The sequence below is a fragment of the Staurois parvus genome, unplaced genomic scaffold (genome assembly GCF_062004578.1).
Source record: "Staurois parvus isolate SC_StPar_1 unplaced genomic scaffold, SC_StPar_1.0 ptg000172l, whole genome shotgun sequence".
Lineage (NCBI taxonomy): Eukaryota > Metazoa > Chordata > Amphibia > Anura > Ranidae > Staurois > Staurois parvus.
In genome coordinates this window covers 1,057,733-1,082,644 of record NW_028317968.1, presented here as the reverse complement: position 1 = coordinate 1,082,644, position 24,912 = coordinate 1,057,733, and the positions used below count along the sequence as shown (strand labels likewise).

The 24,912-nt window shown below is 40.5% G+C and overlaps 1 protein-coding gene across 3 annotated transcripts in view; it reads left to right on the top strand.

Annotated features, from left to right (window-relative positions):
- The window catches only part of REPS2 (RALBP1 associated Eps domain containing 2), a 208,009-nt gene that overhangs the window by 146,656 nt on the left and 36,441 nt on the right, over nucleotides 1–24,912 (top strand). For 2 of the 3 annotated variants that reach the window (XM_089676565.1, XM_089676564.1), the window contains exons 14-17: nucleotides 473–609; nucleotides 3,373–3,434; nucleotides 7,346–7,414; nucleotides 23,880–23,963. In XM_089676565.1, coding sequence (XP_089532691.1) covers nucleotides 473–609; nucleotides 3,373–3,434; nucleotides 7,346–7,414; nucleotides 23,880–23,963 — 352 coding nt within the window. The remainder of the gene's footprint in view (nucleotides 1–472; nucleotides 610–3,372; nucleotides 3,435–7,345; nucleotides 7,415–23,879; nucleotides 23,964–24,912) is intronic. The other variant, XM_089676566.1, reaches the window with a different exon arrangement.

Here is a 24,912-nt window from a genome sequence, read left to right as displayed (position 1 = left end):
TCCATCAACCGATGGGGCATCCTTACATTCCTAACACATTACCCAGTCCATATCAGTATAGATATCCAGCATGATATTTTTCCCCATTGAGATCTGATGTGTTTTCAAAAGTGTTGCAGTATTTTTATTGAGCAGTGTATGTATGTATATGTATGTATATATATATTATACACACAGTATCTCACAGAAGTGAGTACACCCCTCACATTTTTGTAAATATTTTATCATATCTTTTCATGTGACAACACTGAAGAAATGACACTTTGCTACAATGTAAAGTAGTGAGTGTACGGCTTGTATTACAGTGTAAATTTGCTGTCCCCTCAAAATAACTCAACACACAGCCATTAATGTCTAAACCGCTGAAGACAACAAGTGTGTCTAGCTCTTTAGGGGTCAAAAACAGGAGCTACTTTTCTCATAAGCAGTTTTTTTTACCATATTACAATAAATTCAATGTGTTCTCTTTCAGGTCATACTCAAGCACATCTATAGAGGAAACTATGAAGAAAGTAGAAGAACCTCCTACACCACCACCAAGACCTCAAAAAACCCATTCTAGAGCTTCATCACTGGACTTGAACAGAATCATCCAGCAACATTCCCCAGGTTATCACTTAGTCAATCAATTCTATATAATTAGATAATGCTGCTAAAGCCTAGTACACACGATGAGAAAAGCAGGCGAAAAATACGGCTTTCGAAATGACTGATAATCTGATTGTTAGTACACAGCTTTGCCGATCATGACAGTTCATGCAAAATTATCTGAAGGGACAAGCACAAAAAATTTTCTTGTACAATAATAGAACGAACGATTTTCGTTTAATCTGTACAGTGTTCGTCCATAAAAAAAATTGAGTGACCAAGACCATGCATGCTCAGAAATGAAAGACTACATTACAATACATCACTTCCGAAGTTGTATTTCTGTCTTACGAGAATTTTCGTAGCTTTAGTAACCTCCTTATTTTCAATATGAGACTAGCATGCAAATAAAAAATGGACGATCATTCGTCCAATATTCTCATCATGTGTACGAGGTTTAACAGTGTAAAACAGAAACATGTTAAATATTTTTTACCCCTATCTTGATACTAATCTTGCTAGATATGATTAACTCATTTGATCAACTGATTAAGATGAGTTACTGTCTGGCCTTTCCCTCATTCCTGGTGTGCTTAGTTATGTGGTATAGGCTATCAATCTTTCAGAGCTGCTTCCATTCCTGCAACTCTATTTTTAGTAAATTACTCTCAAACAGATAATAGGGTAGCTTGTTTTGTTTGATTATTTAAATTGCCCACAATTTTAAAGCAGGATTTGCTCTAAAGGATTTTACCTCTACAAAGCCAACTGTGATCACAGCAGATTGTACTGTTAGCTTCAGAAATTCTTGTATCAAGCAGTCAAACAAAATTGCACTGTAATTGTCTGTGTAGAAATCAGTAGTTAGCTCTAATTCACCTTTAATTACCATAATTAGAAAGTGCTGAGTAATAAAAAATCTATACTGCAGTATGCACATGTACAAAAAATGTGGATTATCTATAGCAGTGGTCTCCAAACTACAGCCCTTTGCCTGCCTGTATCCGGCCCTTGGGGTACTATTCCTCCCACTGACACCAACAAGGAAGCACCATTTCTTCCACTAGCACCAACTATGGGGCATTTTTCCTTCCACTGATAGCAATGATGGCGCATACCTCCTCCCACTGATATAAACAATTAGGTACTATTCCTCCAACTAATACCAAGCGTGGGACACTATTCCTTCCTCTGATACCAATGATGGGGTATTATTCATCCCACTGACACCAATGATGGGGCGCTATTCCTCCCCCTGACAACAATGATGGGGCACAACTCCTCCCACTGATATAAACAATTAGGTACTATTCCTCCAACTAATACCATGGATGGGGCACTATTCCTTCCTCTGATACCAATGATGGGGTACTATTGATCCCACTGACACCAATGATGGGGCACTATTCCTCCCCCTGACACCAATGGTGAGGCACTATTCTTCCCACTAACACCAATGGTGGGGCACTATTCCTCCCTCTGACACCAATGATGGGGCACCATTCCTCCCACTGTCACCAATGATGGGGCACTATTCCTTCCACTAATACTAATGATGGGGCAGTATTCCTTCCACCAATACCAATGATGGGGCAATATTCCTTCCACTAATACCAATGATGGGGCAATATTCCTTCCACTAATACCAATGATGGGGCACTATTTCTCCTACACCGCACCTTCCACTGACTACAAACATGTCATTTTTTTTTTAAATTCCTACTGATGCTGGGACATTTTGTACTCCCACTGGCCACTCCAGCGCTCCTAAAGTCTGAAGGACAGTAAACCAGCCCTTTGTTTAGAAAGTTTGGAGACCCCTTATCTATAGCATTATAGTTTGCATTGTGTAGAATACAGCCAACAGAATGGCCTGAGTTTCTATGTTTTTCCCTACCTTACATAGATATATGTATATACATAGATTTGTTATATTTTGGGAACTAGTTCAGAGTCTAATTTTTTTTAGGGAAACCGCTCCAAATTCAGTCACAAACGTAATATTGTCTGCATTAAATGGGCAACTAACTTCAGAAGAAAATGATTATTAAAACGCAACAAGCTGAGCATAATTACTATAAAGACTGACCGATTCAGTGCTCATCTAGCTCAGTGCAAACAGCACCACCTCTAAACAGCATGTTTACAGCAAACATGGATGCAAAGGCATGGCCAGGCTGCTGGAAACAGGATTTATCTCTAGTAAAGATAGCTTATGATATTAGATTTTCACAGGTTGCAAGAAAAGTCAATAGTGTTTTGTAGTAGTCCAGTTTTGAGAATGAGAGCAAAAAGTGAAGCACTTTGAACTGAAAAATGAAAATATTTTTCAAAATCATCTTGATAATCCAAGCAGTTGTTACAGCCTGTGGTAGATGTCTACAGTCATCATCAAAAAAGGTCTACAGAATCTATGCAAGAATAGGGAAGGTTGCAGTTGGTAAATGAACGATTTTAGGTGGAGCCACAAAAAATATTCTGGTAGCATCCATTGTTCAGTTATGGTCATTTTTCTTTAAGAAAATGTCATCTAGTATATGCTCATCTTAATACTGTTCTTAGAGACAATCCCTTGTTCCTTGTGGCAACACCACAATCCATCACTGGTTTTGTTATAACTAGATTTCAGTAAGCCCTCACAGCTACTTATTAAATACAGTACAGAAAATCAGATCCACAATAGTTTTAATGATGGCATATCATAATAAAAATATATTTCATATCGCTGTACATAAAATTAAGTGCACTTATTCAATTTTCTATCTGTTCTATGGTTTTACACAGCTCCTCGAGCTGGATGGATACAACCTCCTCCTGCTCTGCCTCCAAGACCTGGTGTGTCACAGGTAAGAAAATATTTACTATTACAGTCTCACAACAATAAACCTGCATACCAACTACAGTTAGGAACAGAGCTTGTGGGCCCCATGCCGTTCATTAACTCTGCAAGACATGCATAGGAAAGTGTCCTGAAAACCATCTTGGTGACTGTAGTGTAAAACCTTTATTGTAATAGAACTAAGTAGTGAAGGTCACATTCATTCACTAAATGAAACGGCATGCTGTTTTACCTCTTGCTGTCCGCTCACAGTGCATGTACTGTGAGCGGCACAGCCAGGCTAGGCGACGTACCCATATGTCGCCACCTGGCTTCCAGGCTTCGGGTGTGCACCCCCTTTTAACTGTGCTGTGATTGGACACAGCACAAATTTTCTCAGCAGGTTTTAGCTAATTATTTTGCCTGAAACCTGCTGATCCGCTGTGTCCAATCACAGCACAGAGTTCTGTGTTTACAAACACAGAATTATGTGTAAACAGAAGGGCGGTCTGGCTGTTTCTTCTCCTTGAAAAGCAGGGAGAACAAATAGTCAGATCTATGAGTAAAAGCAGCACACATTACACACATTATACTTGTTAGGCACACAGTTAAACTCTTGATTTCCCCTAGATGTTAACCCCTTCTCAGTCAGTGTCACTAACCACTTGCTTTTAAGAGGATGTACCCAACTTCCTGACCAGACCAGACCATTTTTTGAGATACGGCGCTGTTACTTTAACTGACAATTGCGTGGACAGGCAACGCTGTACATAAATGAAATTTACGTCCTTTTTTCCCACAAATAGAGCTTTCTTTTGGTGGTATTTGATTGCCTGTGTGTTTTTTATTCTTTACGCTATAAACAAAAGAAGACTGACAATTTTGAGAAAAATACTATATGTCCAGTAAGAAAAATTTTTAAAAATCAAATTTCTTCATAAATTTAGGCCAAAATGTATTCTGCTACATGTCTTTGCTAAAAGAAAATGCCAATACGTGTAAATTAATTGGATTATGCGAACGTTATAGCGCCTACAAATGGCAGTATATATACTGGAATTTTTTTTTAGTACTAGTAATGGCGGCAATCAGCGATTTATAGCTGGACTGCGGCGGGCATTCTGACACTGGGGGGAACTGACTTGGTGTCAGTGACATCTCCAGTGACACCAATACAGTGCTCAGTGCTAATAAAAAGCTATGCAGCTTGGTGCTATGCAGAGCCATACAATCAGTGTGCAGGAGCTTCCGGGAGAGATCTGTGCTGTTTATACATAAGTCTCTCCCCCTTCGGTAATTCTCAGAGATCGCCGGGTGCCGACGGGGAATCACTGGCCGGGACCTGGTGATTGACGGCCGCGAATGACGGCGCAGGTAGGGCACACGTGCCCCCTACCCGGAAATGAAAAATCACATATTTATATGTGATTTTGCTCACCCGTGCCACCCTGTAGCAGTATTTCTGCTATAGGGTGTCGCGGAAGCGGTTAATACAGTCTAGAGTATTATATCTGATTACTGAATTAGTGTCACTAGCGCCATCAGTGTCAGTTAGTGTCCCTTCCAGCCATTGTCTGTTAGAGCCAGATTGCCCACCACACTATCACAGTCCCGCTACAAGTCGCTGATCACCGCTATTACCAGTATAGTGTTTTTAGCTGCGTAAATTCCAGTATACAGTGCCTTGATAAAATATTCATACCCCTTGAAATTTTTCAAATTTTGTCATGTTACAACCAAACATGTAAATGTATTTTATTGGGATAGACCAACACAAAGTGGCACATAATTATGAAGTGGAAGGAAAATGATAAATAGTTTTTAACATTTTTTACAAATAAATATCTGAAAAGTGTGGTGTGCATTTGTATTCAGCCCCCCGAGTCAATACTTTGTACTACCACCTTTCCCTGCAATTACAGCTGCAAGTCATTTTGGTATGTCTCTAGCAGCGTTCTCCATCTAGAGAGTGACATTTTTACCCATTCCTCTTTGCAAAATAGCTCAAGCTATTATTTAGAGACTGCATATCCTGTAATGCACTCTTTAAATCAGTGTTTATAAAAATATGAGTCAGGAGCGGTCCCCATTTGTCCTTATAGCATAGTTTGTCCAAGTGTAAAATCTTATTTGTAGCAAGTGAAGGCCTGAGTTCTGCTGTACAGGGGATTGCAAGTGACTGATAGCAAGGCAAATTCTGGTACTTTAATACTGCTTGTATTAAAAAGAAAATCAAAAAGAAATAATGATTACAGATCTGCATTAATTTAGATCTGGGTGGAGATAATCTATTAATAATTTGTGTATCTGCATGAGCATTTACATAACAGTAGCAGCAAGGACAGATCACAGATCTTTGTTTCAATTACTAGGGGGTTGATTTACTAAAACTGGAGAGTGCAAAATCTGGTGCAGCTCTGCACAGAAACCAATCAGCTTCCAGGTTTTTTATCAAACCTTTATTGAACATGCTGAAGTTAGAGGCCGATTGGCTAACAGATTTTGCACTCTCCAGTTTTAGTATATCAACCCCTATGTCTCTCAGTCCTGCCTAATTCCCCCTGTTGCAGCTTCTGTAGGAGGGGTAGAACTGATCAATGTTACAAGTCAGTATAATGCAGTCATCCCAACCTTTTGGGGAACTCAATTTTGCCCTACTTCACCCAAACATAATTGCTGTTTAATCGCATTACTAATAAAATTATAATATGGATGCTAAGGCTGGTCATACATTATAAAATTTTCTTGAGAGTTTTGGTTTAGATTTACCAAAAACCATATAATATGAGGTCAAACCTAAACAACACTTTCAATTGTATCCAATTAGGCAGGCCCTTGCGCTACATTGTTGAAGGTAAATCTAAAGGAAATTGGCTAGAAATTGGACAGAAAATTGTATAGTGTATGGCCAGCCTAAGGTTATATGTAACCTAATTTTTCTTGTAATGGGCTAGCATGGTGTTGCCCCATCCTGCCCTTCATACCTCCTTAATGGCCAATCAAGCTGCTGCCATTTTAAAGAACTAAGACTTGGGGAAAGGATGGAGTGATGCTGAGGCCAGCTTTTACAGGAAAATCAGCTAATACGGTGCTTTGCCAGAAGACTTTGCATCCTGTGTTTGCACAAAGTACAAACATAATGTTCAAATTGAAGTTTGTTTGGTTCTTCAGTTTACAGCATTTTGCACAATGCTTTTTGTTCTTCTGAAAAAGCCCAATTGACAGCTTTATCAAACACATATACATACACAGACACTTATTGCACTGACTGCAAGGAAATGTCCAGTCTATCATTGGTTAATATGTATATGGAGTGTCAGTGAGCGCTATGGGTGTGTAGAAAGGTATAAGCTGCTGGCACTAAAGGACCGCCCTTTGTATCCTCACTAGTGAATGAAATATAAAAGGTGCAGCGCTGCACCTTTTATATTTCATATCACTGATTAATACGCCACACAATTTATGTTTCAGACATGTTTCTTTGATTCCTGCTGTGATAATAGTTTGTCAGTAGTGAGAGTAACATATAAACAGCCCAGAATTTTTATTTATGTCAAGCTATATGGTTAATCTGATGTTGGATTAATTTTACACTTGTTGAACAACCATATGCTTGAATGCCTATGTATATGGGAAGTTACAAATTATGTTTCCTAGCAAGCTGTACTGTCATTTAAAGATGTGATTTTCACTTTGTCTACCCGTATGTGAGTCCTTTTTGGAAATAGATTATGGATGATCCTTGAGCCAACAGGGGGATGCGCTGTTTTTGGAGTGCATTAGGAAAGACCAATAAATTCATATAATAGCAGGCTGTACAGCTTCCAAGAGAATATCTCTTTCAAAAGCCATATATTTTAGCTATTAGCAGCATAAAATCATCTCAACACTGATGGCTTAGTGTGATATTGTCTAATGGGAGTTGTGTTTCTTTGGCAGATTCCCTACCAGAATACTAACACAGAGCAAAAGATACCAGCATTTGCAGACTTCAAGTTGCAAGAACAAGTAAGCTGTTTATTTACTTGTTTTGTAAACTCTTTGTTTTCTCTGTATTTTAGTTTGTCCTGATTAATATACTACATTGTATATAGCAAGGTTTCTTGGGCAGAAAAAGGTAATGTAATGTCTGCATGCATATTTGTACAAATACAGTGCATTCTTAAAGTATTCAGGCTGCCTTTACTTGATCAATTTTGTTATGTTGCAGCCTGCTAGTACAGTTGTTGAAATTCATCTTTTTCTCATTAATATACATGCAGTACCCCATAGTGACAAAATTATAAAATGTCTGTGAATTTATTAAAAAGAAAAAAACTGAAATATCACATGTACTTAAATTGTTACTAAACTCACAACAGTAAAATCAGTCTGTATATGCAATAAAGCATGCTTGTTATCCTCACTGTGGAACCTAAGGGTTTAATCCTCTGCATTGTGTACAAAGGATGTTTGATCTTGTCTTCTTTGATCCTCCCCTTCTTCTACTGTCCCCAATCCATTTGCTGTTAGTACAGAGCTCTAGGAGTCACTCTGAACATGCTCAGTTTAGTGTGTATGGCTATAGAGTTGTTTTTTTTTCTTGGGAGAATGCATCAGCACAGGGCCAATCAGTACTGTGCAGACAGATGGTCAGGAGTCCTGCAGCCACATAGGACAATATGGAGAGAATTAAAGCTCCTCCTACAAGCTTTAACTGGTGCTCTGCTGGACACTGATAGAAGTCATAAGACTGCTCTAACTGCTGATGAGAAAAGGTATTTAGCAGATTGTTTACTAAAATGATTGCATTTCCATATTCTGTGTACTGTGGGAGACCAGATATAGTGAATGCAGGATCCTGGGTTTAGTAACACTTTAAGTATTCAGACCCTTTACTCAGTACTTTGTTGAAGCACCTTTGGCAACACTTACAGCCTCGAGTCTTTTTGGGTATGGCGCATCAAGCTTTGCACACCTCGATTGGGAAAATTCCTGCCATGCTTCTTTGAGCCTCTGAAGCTCAGTCAGATTGGATGGGGACCGAGCCATTTTCAGGTCTCTCCAGAGAAGTTCAATGGGGTTCAAATCAGGGCTCTGGCTGGACCACTGTAGGACATTCACAGAACTTTCCCAAAGCCACTTCTGTGTTGTATTGGCTGTGTGCTTAGGATCATTGTCATGTTGGAAGGTTAACCTTCGGCCCAGTCCGAGGTCCAGAGCGCTGTGGATCAGATTTTCATTGAGGATATCTCTGTACTTCGCTCCATTCAACTTTCCCTCAACCCTGACCAGTCACCCAGGCCCTGGTGCTCAAAAACACCCCCACAGCATGATGCTGCCACCACCATGATTCACTGGTGGGATGGTATTAGGTAGGTGATGAGCGATGCCTGGCTTCCTCCAGACATAACATTTAGAATGGAGGCATTGAGGCATTTAGAATTGTCCCATCTCCACAAAGGATCTCTGGAGCTCAGTCAGAGCGACCATCTGGTTCCTGGTCACTTCTCTTACTAAGGTCCTTCTCTGATTGCTCAGTTTGGCCAGGTGACCAGCTCTTGGAAGAGTCCTGATTATGCCATTTTTTTTCCATTTGAGAATTATGGAGGCCACTGTGCTCTTGGGAACCTTCAGTGCAGCAGACTTTTTTTGTACCCTTCCCCAGATCTGTGCCTTGGAACAATCCTGTCTCTGAGCTCTGCAGGAAGTTTTGTTTTATAGAGAGGGGTGTGGCTTTCGAAAACATATCCAACCAATTTAATTTACCACAGGTGGACTCTAATCAAGGTATAGAAATATCTTAGCAATGATCAAGAGAAGTGGGAGGCACCTGAGCTGAATTTCAAGTGTTGCTGCAAAATGTCTAAATACTTATGCCAATGTGATATTTAATTTTTTCCTTTTTCACATATTTTAAAACATTTTTACATTCTGTTTTCATTTTGTCATTATGGGGTACAGAGGGTAGATTAATGAGGAAAATAATGAATTTAAACAACTGTAGTATCAGGCTGCAACATACCAAAATTGAAAAAAGTGAAGGGGTTCTGAATACTTGAATGCACTATATTATTGTCTTTTTTGCTTCAGTTGAACCATACATAACCCAGTCTCTGAAATAAGAATTACCGTATATTTCGCTCCATACACCTGACCATAAGACGCACCGAGGTTTTAGAGGAGGAGAACAAGAAAAAATATTCTGAACCAATGGACTGCAGACATAGTACAGGAAATGACCAGAGACTGCGGATGTACTACAGGAGATGAATAAAGACTGCAGACATAGTACAGGAGATGACCAGAGACTGCAGACATAGTACAGAAGATGACCAGAGACTGCAGACATAGTACAGGAGATGACCAGAGACTGTGGATGTACTACAGGAGATGACCAGAGACTACAGACATAGCACAGGAGATGACCAGAGACTGCAGATATAGTACAGGAGATGACAAAAGACTGCAGACATAGTACAGGAGATGACCAGAGACTGCGGATATAGTACAGGAGATGACCAGAGACTGCGAATATAGTACAGGAGATGACCAGAGACTGCGGACATACTACAGAAGATGACCAGAGACTGCAGACATAGTACGGGAGATGACCTGAGACTGCAGACATAGTACAGGAGATGACCAGAGACTATGGACCTAGTACAGGAGATGACCAGAGACTGCAGACCTTTGGAGGGTGGGGGGGACAGGACAGGCTCCCACTTCCGCTGCAATCCCCTAGGCGATCGGAAGAGAAAGTTGTCCTCCATCCCCGTAGTCTTCTGGGATGCGTGACAGGTCCCAGAAGACTACGAGGCCATTCACAAAGCGCAGCACTTCTTGTGCATGCGCAGTGGGCACCTGGCTGTGAAGTCGCAAGCTGTTACAGCCGGGTGCCCACACTAAAGATGCCAGGGAGAGAAGACGACCGGTAAAACCAGCTGTGGTGAGTACTCCGCTGGACCAAGGAACAGGTAAGTGGCTGTATTTTAAAAGTCAGCAGCTACAAGTTTTGTAACTACTGACTTTTTTTTTCTTTTTCAGCTGGAACTCCGCTTTATGGGGCAGCTGCTTTGGGCCCTGAATGGTGCTGCTACACTGCTGACTCGGACTCCTCCTCTCTTCTGCCACAGAAGAGCCAAGCGGCTGGCCTGGGATTCTAACACAGTGGCGGAGAGGGGGAGTCCTGGTCAATATTCGCTCTATAAGACGCACAGACATTTCCCCCCTGTTGGGGGGGTGAAGTGCGTCTTATGGAGTGAAAAATACGGTAGTATGTAGAGTCTGTTTTTTACACCTCCCCTCCCCCCCAAAGCTCTGAAGGTACTTTTACTGCAAAAAACAGTAAGATGTTTACCGATTTTGTAGCAATAGATTAACTTTTTATTGTCCCACAGACATATATAAATCTGTTATCCTTAATAATACCAGCAGTTGCTGAATTCATATAAAAAAGCTGTTAACACGATTTAAAGTGCCACTAAAGCTTTTTTTATTTTAAATAGAGTAAGGAGAAGTTATAACCCCTGTCATTATTTTTGTCATCTGTATCCCATTAGGGAGATTCCCTTCGCTTCCTGTCCCAAAACCAAAGCAAAAATTGAGAGAAAATCCCTCCAAAGTGTGGGAATCCAAAGGCATTCCTGGGGTGACCAGAACTAGTGTTTACATTGGAATATTTCCCCTCAGTGTCAACCCAAAACTTGGGATTTTCTCAACAATAGGGTGAATCTCCCTAAGGAGGGTACAGGCAGCAATAAAAAAACTGACAGGTGTTCTAGTCCCTTTCCACTCTATCCTACTGTATTTGCCTTTAGTTACACTCTAAAGTTATGCTGTCTTACTAATGGTTACCCAACAGCTAGCTAACAAAACTGACAGATACAGCATTGTTTTTCATTGCAAAACTGAATTTACTTCTGTGAATAGTTCTGTAAAACTGCAATAAAATCACATAAACTGAAATTACAATATGTTTGGATACATGTCTCTCACAAATGCATATAATGAATACATTTCTTGCAAACAGCTACCTACAAATCACATTGAATGCATCCAGTGTATATGATTCATGCTCCCTACTATTACATCCTCAGTTCTGACTAGAGAATGCTAGCTGCCCGACAGTTGTACTTGCCCACTTGCTTTCATAGTTTCTGAGTTACTGCCTGATAGGGACTTCTGGCTTTCCTTCTAACATTCCTGACATTTATGACAGGCCTCATTTAAATGTGTAGCAATATTTACCACCCTAACGAAAAGCAATTTGTGGTGGATCGCTTTCAGAGGCATTTGACAGGCTGCTCAGAAGCGATATTTTGCCTTCTCAACCACCTGTTTTTATTGCCCTGTGGCTGCACTTAACTTGAATTCTTAACCGCTGGACAAATGGCTTTTTTATCAGTGCTTGAAGAAAAAACTGTCTCAAGCAGTTTGTATCATGTTTATACTGTATCATGCATAGTAACAATTTAGAGCCTTCATTTTATTTAGATCTTTCATTATGTCTGTTTAACCACTTCTTGTCCACCCACAGCCTATAAACAGTGGATGGGAAGAAGCGCCAATGCAGGTTAACGCACCTGTTTGTCGGCCTTCATCAGAGGCTCCTGCGCAGCTCACAGAGCATGCACCCGGGAGCCCACATTACTGCTGTGTCTGGGTGATCACATGGTCTTGTACCATGTGATTCTGTATCCAATCACAGCAATCACATTAAAAACAATGCAAGCTGAAAGTAAAGGAATGTGTGAATTGGTTCTGCTGCTAACACCTACCACACCCTAATTAGATTGTGTAGAGTCATAAGGGTGTTGCGCTGCCCCTAAATTATAGTTTTGTTGCAACTCCCCGACTGGGAGTTGATATAGGTGTTCAGTGCTCAATGTGATTAATCTAAATCCTATCTGACATTGAAGATCCACTCCATACTACAAAACACCATCCCCCTTCCTATCCCCATGAATGTGTCAAAATGAAATAATAAAATATGTGCTGAAGTGTGACTCCTTTAGAGGATCCCTCCATCCTACAGAACACCTTACTACTTGGGGTAAACCAAGTGAATCAAACAGGAACTACAAACCACCTCTGCCTAATTCAACAAATGTGAATTGAAATTACCTTCCTCCTCTTCAAAATATAAAGTGCATTAATAATGTCTCCCCCTCCTAGGTGAATGTACCTAAGTGTGGTACTATAGTGCACCTCACCAGAGAAGTACCACACATAAACTGCAGTAGCGTTCACAAATGCAAATGAACAATAAGCAATAAAAATGGAACGATGCAATAATACAGTGAACACTAAACAATAGACAACGAATAAAGTGTCCGTGCAGAAATCAAATATTACAGATTCAGAAACAAATGTAGTCCATTAGACACATTTCTTGTGCTCCAGTGTGCTGTGAGTGATGGGAAAAAAACGTGTGCTTCCACACATGCTCCCCCTTTTACACTGCACTCAACGCAAAGTTAGACCCCTGTTTTAACACCACTAAGTGTTAATGCACTTTATATTTTGAAAAGGAGGAAGGTAAGTTCAATTCACATCATCTCCATACCCAATACTAGAGTCAGTTTCACCACCATATGCCCTACCAGTGTCAAGATCACCGCCGTACGCCATACCAAAATCCTGATACTGCCATACCCTATACCAGCATCCTGATCGCTGCCATACCAGCATCTTGATCAATGCCATACCTGTGTCCTGATCACTGCTGTACCTCATGCCAGCATTCTGATTATCACCATGCCCAATACCAGTGCCCTAATCACCGACTTCCCCTATAGCAGTGTCCTGATCACTGCCATACCCATACTTTCGCCCTGATCATTGCCATAGCCCATTCCAGCACCATGATCAACGCCATACCCCATACCAGCACCCTGATCACCGCCATACACCATACCAGCTCCCTGATAATCACCATACACGCGCCCTGATTATTGCCATACGCCATACCAATGTCCTGATTACCCCCCAACTCCATACCAGCTCCCTGATCACGCCATACACCATACCAGCTTCCTGATCACCGCCATACCCCATACCAGCATCCTGATCAATTCTCATATATATATATATATATATATATATATATATATATACTATAGTTTGTAGACAATGACTTTCACACAGACTAAATAATATACGTTGTTTCGGGTTATTTTTACAAAGAAATGTAGCAGAATACATTTTGGCCTAAATTTATGAAGAAAGGTTATTTTTTTTCAAAATATTTGGTATCTTTTTGGTTATATAGAGAAAAATACAAAACCCAGTGGTGATAAAGTACCACCAAAAAAAATATACAAATGTATATGGGAACAGTGTTACATGCCTGAGTAATTGCCATTCAAAGTGTGACAGTGTTGAAAGCTGAAAATTGGCCTGGACTGGAAGGGGGTGAAAGTGTCTGGACTTGAGATGGGTAATATGAGATATGTAGTTCTGAAAAGGGTAGCCTAATTAGCTACTTTAAGCAACACAGACCTTCTACAACAGTTTTCCTGGTGCCCACATGGCAGCATACCTGTGATAAAACTCTGCCTCTTAACCACTCTCTCAGGACCAGTGTAAAAAAAGAGCAGTAAAGGCCCACCACTATCTCCTTTTTTAATTAATATCTTTATGCACCAGTGAAGAGATGCAGCGATGTCCCTACCTCTGTACAAATGCCGTTATCTGTCTGAGTTCAGCTTCTCCCAAGACACGGTCCCAGTCCTTGGGCTGCTAAATGTGCTGATTAGTCTTGGAGTTCCTAGTACCTGGGAGGTCCTCATTGTGATTCTAGCCCATCTCAGGGAGAAGGACCTCTGTGTCCATCATTGTCTGGATGATTTTCTGCTTCTGGCCATTGACCGAGACCAGCTCTCGTTCAATGGCCAGAAGCAGATTATCATCGAGATTCATAGAGAAATTCTCATATGCACCAAGATTTGGTTGGATCATCAACTTAGAAAAAGTCAAACTTTCTGCTGTTCAGCAGATAGTATACCTGTCTCTTCCTCCCCAGAAAATCAAGGTCATCAAGGAGAGAATTCTCAGGGCATCCACTTCTCTCCTGTCAGCACCCCAATGCTTCAACCTGTTGGTCAAGATGTCAGCCTGTATACCAATGAACCCGTGGGCCCACTGGCACCTATATCAGTTTCATATGGGATTTTTGGTTCAATGGGGAGAACACCTAGGACAATTAATCAAGGCTTCTCCCTGCATGAAGAAGAGTCTGTGGTGGTGGATAAAGAGGGAATCCTTGCAGACTTCCCTTCCCTTAGGTCCATTAAACTGGATCACAATTACATTGGATGCCAGCAGGAGAGATTGAGGCATGTTCACTTTGAAGGTGACAGGGTCCAGGGCAGGTGGAAGATTCCAGCCAAGGGCATGGTCTCAAATGTCCTAGAAATTTGAGCAGCATTTTCAGCCTTGCAATACATAATCAAGGGGAAACCAGTCTCTTTGCAAATGAACAACAGAGCAGCAATCTCATATATCCAAGAGCAGGGAGGTACATGCAGAAGCACACTTCTGGAGGAGGTGGAGCCCCTAACGTCATGGGCAGAACGCCACCTGGCAGAACTGAGAACAGTATAACTCCCAGGCAAGTTGAACATACAGGTGGACCAACTTTCCACAATAGAGATATTTAACCCGATTTCCACACCCCATGGTGAAGGCGACGGATGCTCTGGTCTTTCCCTGAAACTGCAATCTGGCCTATACTTTTCCTCCTGTGTCTCTCATAATGATATTCTTGTCAAGGCTTCTGAGAGAGGACCCCTCAATCATCGGCATTCTACTTTATTGGCCTCACAGGCCCTGGTTTCCCCTGGCAGTTCATCTCAGGGCTCAGAAGCCAGTACCTCTTCCAGTGTTTCTACTTCTGTTGTCGAGTTCAAGCACTCAAACCTGCTCATACTAGATGTGTGAGCATGGCTGTTCAGAGGGGGAGGTTGAAGGAGATAGAATACTCCTCTCTTGTAATATTGACGCTTAAAAGCAAGGAAGCTTTCAACTAACAACATTTACTTAAAGAGCTAGAATAAATGTGACGCATTCTCTGGAAGAAAAGACTTTGACCCTACTTCTCCGCCAGTATCTGGGGTTCTGGATTTCCTTTAGTCTGGATAGAAAGATATACAGTCAGGTCCGTAAATATTGGGACATCGTCACAATTCTAACATTTTTGGCTCTATACACCACCACAATGGATTTGTAATGAAACAAACAAGATGTGCTTTAACTGCAGACTGTCAGCTTTAATTTGAGGGTATTTACATCCAAATCAGGTGAACGGTGTAGGAATTAAAACAGTTTTCCTATGTGCCTCCCACTTGTTAAGGGAGTAATGAGACAATTGGTTTTCACCTGTTCCATGGCCAGGTGTGTGTTATTCCCTCATTATCCCAATTACAATGAGCAGATAAAAGGTCCAGAGTTTATTTCAAGTGTGCTATTTTCATTTGGAATCTGTTGCTGTCAACTCTCAAGATGAGATCCAAGGAGCTGTCATTATCAGTGAAGCAAGCCATCATTAGGCTGAAAAAACAAAACAAACCCATCAGAGAGATAGCAAAAACATTAGGCGTGGCCAAAACAACTTTTTGGAACATTCTTAAAAAGAAGGAACGCACCGGTGAGCTCAGCAACGCCAAAAGTCCCGGAAGACCACGGAAAACAACTGTGGTGGATGACCGAAGAATTCTTTCCCTGGTGAAGAAAACACCCTTCACAACAGTTGGCCAGATCAAGAACACACTCCAGGAAGTAGGTGTATGTGTGTCAAAGTCAACAATCAAGAGAAGACTTCACCAGAGTGAATACAGAGGGTTCACCACAAGATGTAAACCATTGGTGAGCCTCAAAAACAGGAAGGCCAGATTAGAGTTTGCCAAATGACATCTAAAAAAGCCTTCACAGTTCTGGAACAACATCCTATGGACAGATGAGACCAAGATCAACTTGTACCAGAGTGATGGGAAGAGAAGAGTATGGAGAAGGAAAGAAACTGCTCATGATCCTAAGCATACCACCTCATCAGTGAAGCATGGTGGTGGTAGTGTCATGGCGTGGGCATGTATGGCTGCCAATGGAACTGGTTCTCTTGTATTTATTGATGATGTGACTGCTGACAAAAGCAGCAGGATGAATTCTGAAGTGTTTCGGGCAATATTATCTGCTCATATTCAGCCAAATGCTTCACAACTCATTGGACGCCGCTTCACAGTGCAGATGGACAATGACCCAAAGCATACTGCAAAAGCAACCAAAGAGTTTTTTAAGGGAAAGAAGTGGAATGTTATGCAATGGCCAAGTCAATCACCTGACCTGAATCCGATTGAGCATGCATTTCACTTGCTGAAGACAAAACTGAAGGGAAAATGCCGCAAGAACAAGCAGAAACTGAAGACAGCTGCAGTAGAGGCCTGGCAGAGCATCACCAGGGATGAAACCCAGCGTCTGGTGATGTCTATGCGTTCCAGACTTCAGGCTGTAATTGACTGCAAAGGATTTGCAACCAAGTATTAAAAAGGGAAAGTTTGATTTATGTCCCATTACTTTTGGTCCCTTAGCAAGTGGGAGGCACATATGCAAACTGTTGTAATTCCTACACCGTTCTCCTGATTTGGATGTAAATACCCTCAAATTAAAGCTGACAGTCTGCAGTTAAAGCACATCTTGTTCTTTTTATTTCATATCCATTGTGGTGGTGTATAGAGCCATAAATGTTAGAATTGTGTCGATGTCCCAATATTTATGGACCTGACTGTATCTCATTCTTCCCAGATAGGGTGGAGCTTCGGCCCTTGGAACCTTTTATGCCCAAGGTAGCAATGTCTTTCCATATATTAGAATGCTGCACCTTACCTAACTCTCCAGAGGGTCAGACAGGCACATTACATGAACTGGATGTCTTCAGGACTCCAAAAAGGTACTCTTCTGCCACTGCTCCATTTAGATCTTTGGAAAAACTCTTTGTCATCCTAGGTTGAAAATAAGTCATTGCCAGAACGCTGGCTAGTGGAATTTTTAAACTCATCCACAGAGCGTATAGAGTAAGGGGCCTGGATCTTCCTTCAGTGATGACTGTGCATTCTACTAGGGTAGTTGCAGCTTCCTCGGCAGCTTACACAAGTGTTTCCATGGAAACCATCTGTAGGGCAGCCTCGTGGTCTTTAGAGCATACTTTTCTGAGACATTAAAGGGTTTAACTAGGAACCCTGTGAACTTTGGTGGAAGAATGATTCAAGCTTCTGTCCTTTGCATATAATAAAATATATTTTTCAAGCATCACCCACCCTGTCCTCTAATTATTTATCACAAGTATGCTGCCATGTGGGTACCAGGAAAATGGAAATTGTTTCAGATACTTACCATCATTTTCCTTCCCTGGTGCCCTTCCATGGCAGCATACATGCCCACCCTCGGTGTGTAGCTAATTACAGAGAATGCAAGGGGCCCTGACTGCTCTTTATTTATGCTATTCACTGGTCCTGCCACACAGGTATACTGCCATGGATGGCCACCAGGAAAGGAAACTATGATATGCATATGAAACAATTTTCCATTTTTCCTTCAAGTGCTGTGATAAAGGAAATCCAATTTACAATTTGGCTAGCTACTGACAAGTGTGATGCAACACACCCTTTAAGTATAATCCAGTAATTCATGGATAGTACAGCAATCAGCTCAAGGATAAGCAGTCTGTGAAATGTTTCTGAATTGTAAGCAAAATTATATAAAATGACATGCTTGAATAAAAGATTTTGTGCAGCATATTTTCATTCACACGATTTTCCACTAGATGGCACTTTAAGGTCATTTCAAGCCCAAACAGATGTGTTACATTAGCCAAGAAAGGAAAAGTGTGTCTGGCTTATTGTCTCTGTGTATGTCACAAATCAGCAAGTTTTCCATATAAAATAGTCTGAGGTTTCTTTTGGCCCTGCATTAGTTGAATTTGCTTGCAAAGTTATCCTTCAAATAGCCTACCTTTTTATATCAAAGGCCTTTTAAATAAAGAGGAACATGCTTGGTTTTGGTTCAGTTTTTTTCCAGAAAAAACAGGGTTTAGTTTAGTTTTGATTATGTATTATTTTTGCATTTTATACATTTAAACTATTACTGTTGTAACTGTTTTTGAATTCACATCTGCGCTTTTCCGAACACACGGCAACTTGTACAGAAAGCTGTGTGGCAACCCGCACAGAAAATGTGCGCTTCATCCCATGTTTTGGAAACGTGCTGCAATTGCACATCGTGCTTGCGCCACCCCATCACAAGGTTGATGCATGTTTGCAGTGCATTTTTGAAACATGCAGCAAATCATGCATTTTCTGTGCAGGTTGCCACACGTTGAAACACACAAGTGAATGGGCTGACCTATGCGCGATGCATGTTTATGTGTGAAAATCACACAAAAATGCACACTTTCACTACACTCAGGTGTGAATGGAATGTGCGGGAGAGTTTTTAGGCAGCAAGAATGACCTGGGAAGAGAGGTGTGGGGTAAAAAAAAATTTCTGTTATCAAAGTTGCATAGGAATCGCTTCTTATATAATGCCGTGAGATAACATAGAAGTCTATGGGGCTAAAATCAGACAAAAAGAGCAAAGTGCACAGACTAAGTGTAGTGGGTGTATAAACATTTATTAAAGTAAGATGAATTATACTTATCGTACTTCCTAAAAGGATTTCTAGCTGGGGAGGACAACAAGGAAACTGCAAAAAATTTGATACACTGGATATAGTCTGGATGGCACCTGCAATAGCCAAAGAGACAGCAAGGGGCGCCAATCTAAGTGCAACAAGATGGGGAGGTGGACACAGCACACAATAATTGGCACCGCACAGTGTGTGAATGGTCTCATGGATTACAGTCATTGGTGCATCTGCAGCTGGGAGGAGGAGGCATCCAGGATGCCATGCATGTTGGCACATAAAGCTATATGGTGCCATGCATTGCGCTTTAAAAAATTTGAAAATGCTGCATTTTATGCAGTTCTCTACACTACACTCAGTGTAGGATTATGGGTTGACAGGGCACAGAGAAAATTGTATTCTATGTGTCCTTGTTTTGAGCCCACAATAATATAAGCAAGTCAAAAAATGTGGCATAAGCTCCAGGTCAAAGTACAGTCAATGTAGTACTAAACTGTCTAGGAATCACAAATCATGGAATATGTAGATTTATGCAAACCACCCAAATTCATATTTTCTGAAATATGATAACTGAAACTCATAGTGATTTGCCTTGAAATGTAAATCCTTTTGACTATTCTTAGTTTTTAAAATTAGTACACAATGTGGACCACGAAGCTTAATCGCTAGTAGCTGATCACTTTCTGGGTTTGTTCTATAAATTTGAAGATGTCACGCCCATCATCCTTTACAGCCACTTTGATGTTCTTGCACACATTTACTCTATAACCTTAATACAAACTTATTTAAAACCACTTCCTGCCCATATGAAGCTATATGACGTCTTGGACTTTGAGTGGGGATATCTGGATGATGCCTGCAGCTACAGACATCATCCAGATATCTTTTTTTTCAGCTGGATTTATTTTACTGGCAGCGGGAGGGGATGTCTGCCCTTCACCTCCCCCCCCCTCCAACCCCCATGGCGCCTCTCTGTGCTATCCTGTGCAGTTGGGGAGCTGGAGAACCAATCCGGTGATGGCACTGAGTTACCTTAGAGCCATACGTTGACCATATACAGTGCCATCAGCTGTCCGGTTCTGGCAGATATATACAGTGCCATTTATTTTTGCTGGAAAGCCTGAGATCAAATTTTTTTTGATCTCATGCTTTCCAGCATAGAGAAGAGATATGGGGTCCCAGACCCCAGATCTCTCTATAAAGAGGACCTGTCATGCACTATTACAAGGGATATTTAATTTTTTTTGGTAATAGGAACAAAAGTGATTAAAAAAATTAAAGGGACAGTGTAAGAAAAAAAAAAAAAAATGAAAGGGCTCAATATAGAGGATTAGATGTTAATACAAGTGTCTACACTTTTATTGTTTTGAATATTTGGCAAATGTTACACAGACAAAAGGGATGGGTTTTCAATTCACAGTTAATGCCACTAAGAAATACAGATTATTTTGCTCCTGGGAAGGAATATATCACAGGGAAATGGATTATAAAACAGGATGCGCAATTAGGAGACATAATGGTGGGTGAGGAAATAGGAACATATAGAGAGCTGGAGAAAAAAAAGGGGGAGGTTTTCAGTAAAATGGATGAGATACGATATTATCAATTGAAACATTTCTTTGGGAGCCTCCCAAAACCTGTGAGAACTAGAAAGGAGTGGAATTTATTTGAAAGATTACTAGAAACACGGGGAGATGGGAGACACGGTGTTGCAAAAATATACAGAATATTAACTGAATTAGACACGGGCACAAAATTAATTTATGTAGAGAAATGGGAAAAAGATATGGGAAGGGAAATAGATGAAGAGCAGCAGAGGAAAATGTTTAGATTAATACATGAAAATTTTAGCATGTGGGAAGTTGAGTTGAATTATAAGTGTTTGGTTAGATGGCACATTACACCGAATGTGGAACACAAATTGAATGGGGAAACTTCACCACTGTGTTGGAGAGGGTGTGGAGAAGTGGGTACGATATATCACATGGTGGGAGTGCTCAAAGATACAGGTGTTTTGGAATAAAATTATTTATTTAATAAAAGAAATTACTGAGATAGATATTAGATCGGATCCAGAGTTATGTCTTCTCCATATCACCGAGCTCTCAGTGAGATCATACAAGGATTCAGGGATTTGGCATTTCCTGAGCGCAGCGAAGAGTCTGATACCCAGGTTCTGGAAACAAAGGGAGGTGCCGACAGAGGAGGATTGGATGGTCAGAATGAATCAGATTTGTGGGATGGAAAGATTGTATTATATGCATCTAGATAAGATGGAGAAGTATTATATTAAGTGGAAAAAATGGGAAGAGTATAGAGAAAAAGTGAAATATATGATGACGATTTATACCCCTTGAAACAAATATGGATTGTAGAAAGAGTTTTTTGGGTTTGAAGAGAAATGCAGAGTGGGATGGGGGGGGAGGGTAGTTGTGTGGGTGCGGGTTGGGAGGGGAAGGGATATGGGTGGTTGGGGATGTGGGAAATAGATAAATTATGTTAATAGGAAGATATTAATTTTATGTCTTTTTTTTTTCTTCCTTTTGATAAAGGAGAAAATGATTGTGATTTGTACCTATTTGGAAAATTAATTAATATTTATAAAATAAAAAAAAAAGAAAGGGACAATGTAAAAATAAAAATAAAATAAATAAATGTTTTTTAAAGTGCCCACATCCCCTCATGCTCGCCCAACGAAAGAAAAAACACTTACGTAGGTCACGCCCATAAGCGGTGTTTGAACCACACATGTGAGGTATGGCCGCAGACATTATAGCAAGAGCAAAAGCATTAGACCTCCTCTGTAACTCTAAACTGGTAACCTGTAAAAAATTTTAAAGTGTCGCCTATGGAGATTAAGTACATTAGTTTGACTCCATTCTATAAGTGTGCGCAATTTTAAAGCGAGACATGTTGGGTATCTATTTACTTGGCGTAATATCATCTTTTATATGTTATTAAAAATTGGGTTATATATTCTGTTTTTTTGAACATTAATGTTAATTAAAGTGTATTTTTTCACAAAAAATTGCATTTGAAAAATTGCTACGCAAATATCGTGATGTAAAAAATTGCAACAACCGCCATTTTATTCCCTAGGGTCTCTTCTTAAAAATATATATATGTTTGGGGTTGGGAGTAATTTTCTAGCAAAAAAATTATGTATTTTACATGTAAAAGAGAAATGCCAGAATTGGAAGTAGTTAAACTCTAGGTTCTTTCATTTTCTTTGCAGAAATACACACCTCAGTTGTCCTAAAGGTTTTGTTTTAGTCTAGGAGAAACTTTGAGATTTATGATTGCATTAGGCATGCAGGGTTAAATTTAGTCTGTAGCAGAAGTTCACAGGGCAATAACGCCTCAAACACCCTGCGCTCTTCTGAACGTCTTTTTCATGGCAGGAGAAATGCAGCGTTAAAAACTTGCCTAAAGCCATGTTTTTCCAATGTGTTTAGACACATTCAAGTGCATTAAATGTTTGGGTGTTTATTTTATTGGCTAGAGTTTTAGTTTATTCTGGCCAATGAAATGCATGAACGCGCAAGCACTAAACGTGCGTAGGGTTAAGGTGCGTCTGGCATATTTTCTACCCAAACACTCCTCTCCTGCGTGCAATGTTGGTGCATTCAAATTTCTGTCCCTAAACGCCCCGGCCTCTAAATGCCTGTAAATGCCTATGTGTGGATGGACACATAGGCTAACATAGAGGGATGTTTAGAGGCATTTTCTAGCTGCATAAATCTACACTGCTAAGTCAGCTAAGTAAATGCTTTTTACTGCATAGGGGGATCTCTAACTAGTGATGACAATGAGAAAAATACCAAGGTCTAACTTCAGCCTTTCTATTAAAGAAACTTTGGGGTTTCCTAAACAGCCTCCCTAATGGCTCCCCCACTTCATGCCCTATAGCAGTGGGCTGCTATGGTTATCGTTGTACCACTGGTATGTGTGTGGCAGATGGTGTTGTTGGTCCTTATCCCTGTTTAGAAATGGTTGTTTGACATAATTGGTCTTTTTCACACCACCTGCAAACTAGTTATCTGCTTTGTTCAAAATGTGCAGCTTGCTTTCCTCAAGCTACTCTTAAAAAACTGTCCTCTCCCCCTACTAACACCCATGCTTATTAAGCTGTTTCAGAAATATCTGTGTACTTACCTAATTTCAGGTGGCTCTGGTCCAGTCACTTGATCTCCCCTGTATCAGCCATCGCCAGCATCAGCAGAGATGAAAGTGCTCTGACAACGGCTGGTAATGCTTGGGAGTGTGACATCACCCATAGGCTTCAATGGTCCATCTGTTGTCAATACTTCCTCCTCTTCCCTGCAGCTGTGCTGGCTCATTCAGAGTTAGCCAGGATCATATGCCTGGACTGGAGCTGCATGAAAAAAGGTAATGTAAAGCTAAGGGCTATGCAATAGGTGGTTCGTTAAAATGTTTCGGACATTTTGTAATGGCTGTTAAAATTGTTTTGGCAGTCTTTTTTTGCCATGTGATACACACTGTATACAGTACATTTATTTGCTCCTTTGTATAGCACTAAAACTTTTTTTTGTATATCACTTTACATAGAATATTGAACCATTTACACCAGTCCCTTCCCCTGAAGGAACTACTACTATTTAATGTCCCCAGCACAGTTACAGAAAACACTCTGATTTGGCTGGAAGGCCTATAATCTACCAGTGTGTTCTTGTAGCATCATTTCCACGGCATCACAGTATTTCTTTGAGTAAATTATAAATCTTTTATTACATTTTTAATTGAACATTCCTGCTAGTAAGTTTGTCTTTTGAAGCCAAATGTGATTTGTTTTCACAGGGTGAACGAGCCGCAGAGATTGAATTACATCCACAGACAAATAAAATCTTGCCGCAGACAGAGGAGAGCAGTCCTGCCAAAAAAGTAGGTTTTTGGAGACTATCAGTCATATTTGTTTTTCATTGCTAATACCATCTACTGTTACATAAAATTCTCCTTAAAGTGGACCTTTCAGTAACAAGTCTGTATAAATCCCTGACATGTCAAAATGTGCAAAAGCAGAGTATAAGTTTTCAAAAATGCCTTACCGTTTATCATTAACTACTTCAAGTCCAGACACTTTCACCCCCTTCTAGTTCAGGCCAATTTTCAGCTTTCAGCATTGTGACACACTGAGTGACAGTTACTCTTTCATGCAACACTGTACCCATATGAAATTTTATGAATGTTTTTGAGACAGATAGAGCTTTCTTTTGGTGGTATTTAATCACCACTGGGTTTTTTATTTTTTGCTATATAAATGAATAAATACTGATAATTTTGAAAAAAACATCTTTTGCTTAGTTTTTATTTAAAAATTTTGCAAGTAAATAATCTTTCTTCATAAATTTAGGCCAAAATAACCCAAAACAGTGTATATTACTTAGTCTGTGTGAAAGTTATAGAGTCTATATCTGAAAATTGATCAGTTGAAACCTTAAAATGCCAGACACTGGTGTGGAGTATGGCAGTGACCAGAACGTTGGTATGAAGTTTGGTGGTGATCAGGTCGTTTGTATGAGGTATACCAGTGATTAGGACGTTGGTATGGTGGTGATCAGAAAGCTGATATGGTGGTGATCAGATCACTAGTATGCGGTATGGCGGTGATCAGGACGCTGGTATAGTGTATGGTGGTGATCAGGACACTGGTATAGTGTATGGTGGTGATCAGGACACTGGTATGGGGTATGGTGGTGATCAAGGTGCTGGTATGGTGTATGGCGGCGATCAGGACGCTTGTATGGCATATGGGGTGATCAGAACCCTGATATGGGGAATGGCAATCATTACGATGCTAGTGTGGTGTATGGTGGAGACATACCTCCCATTT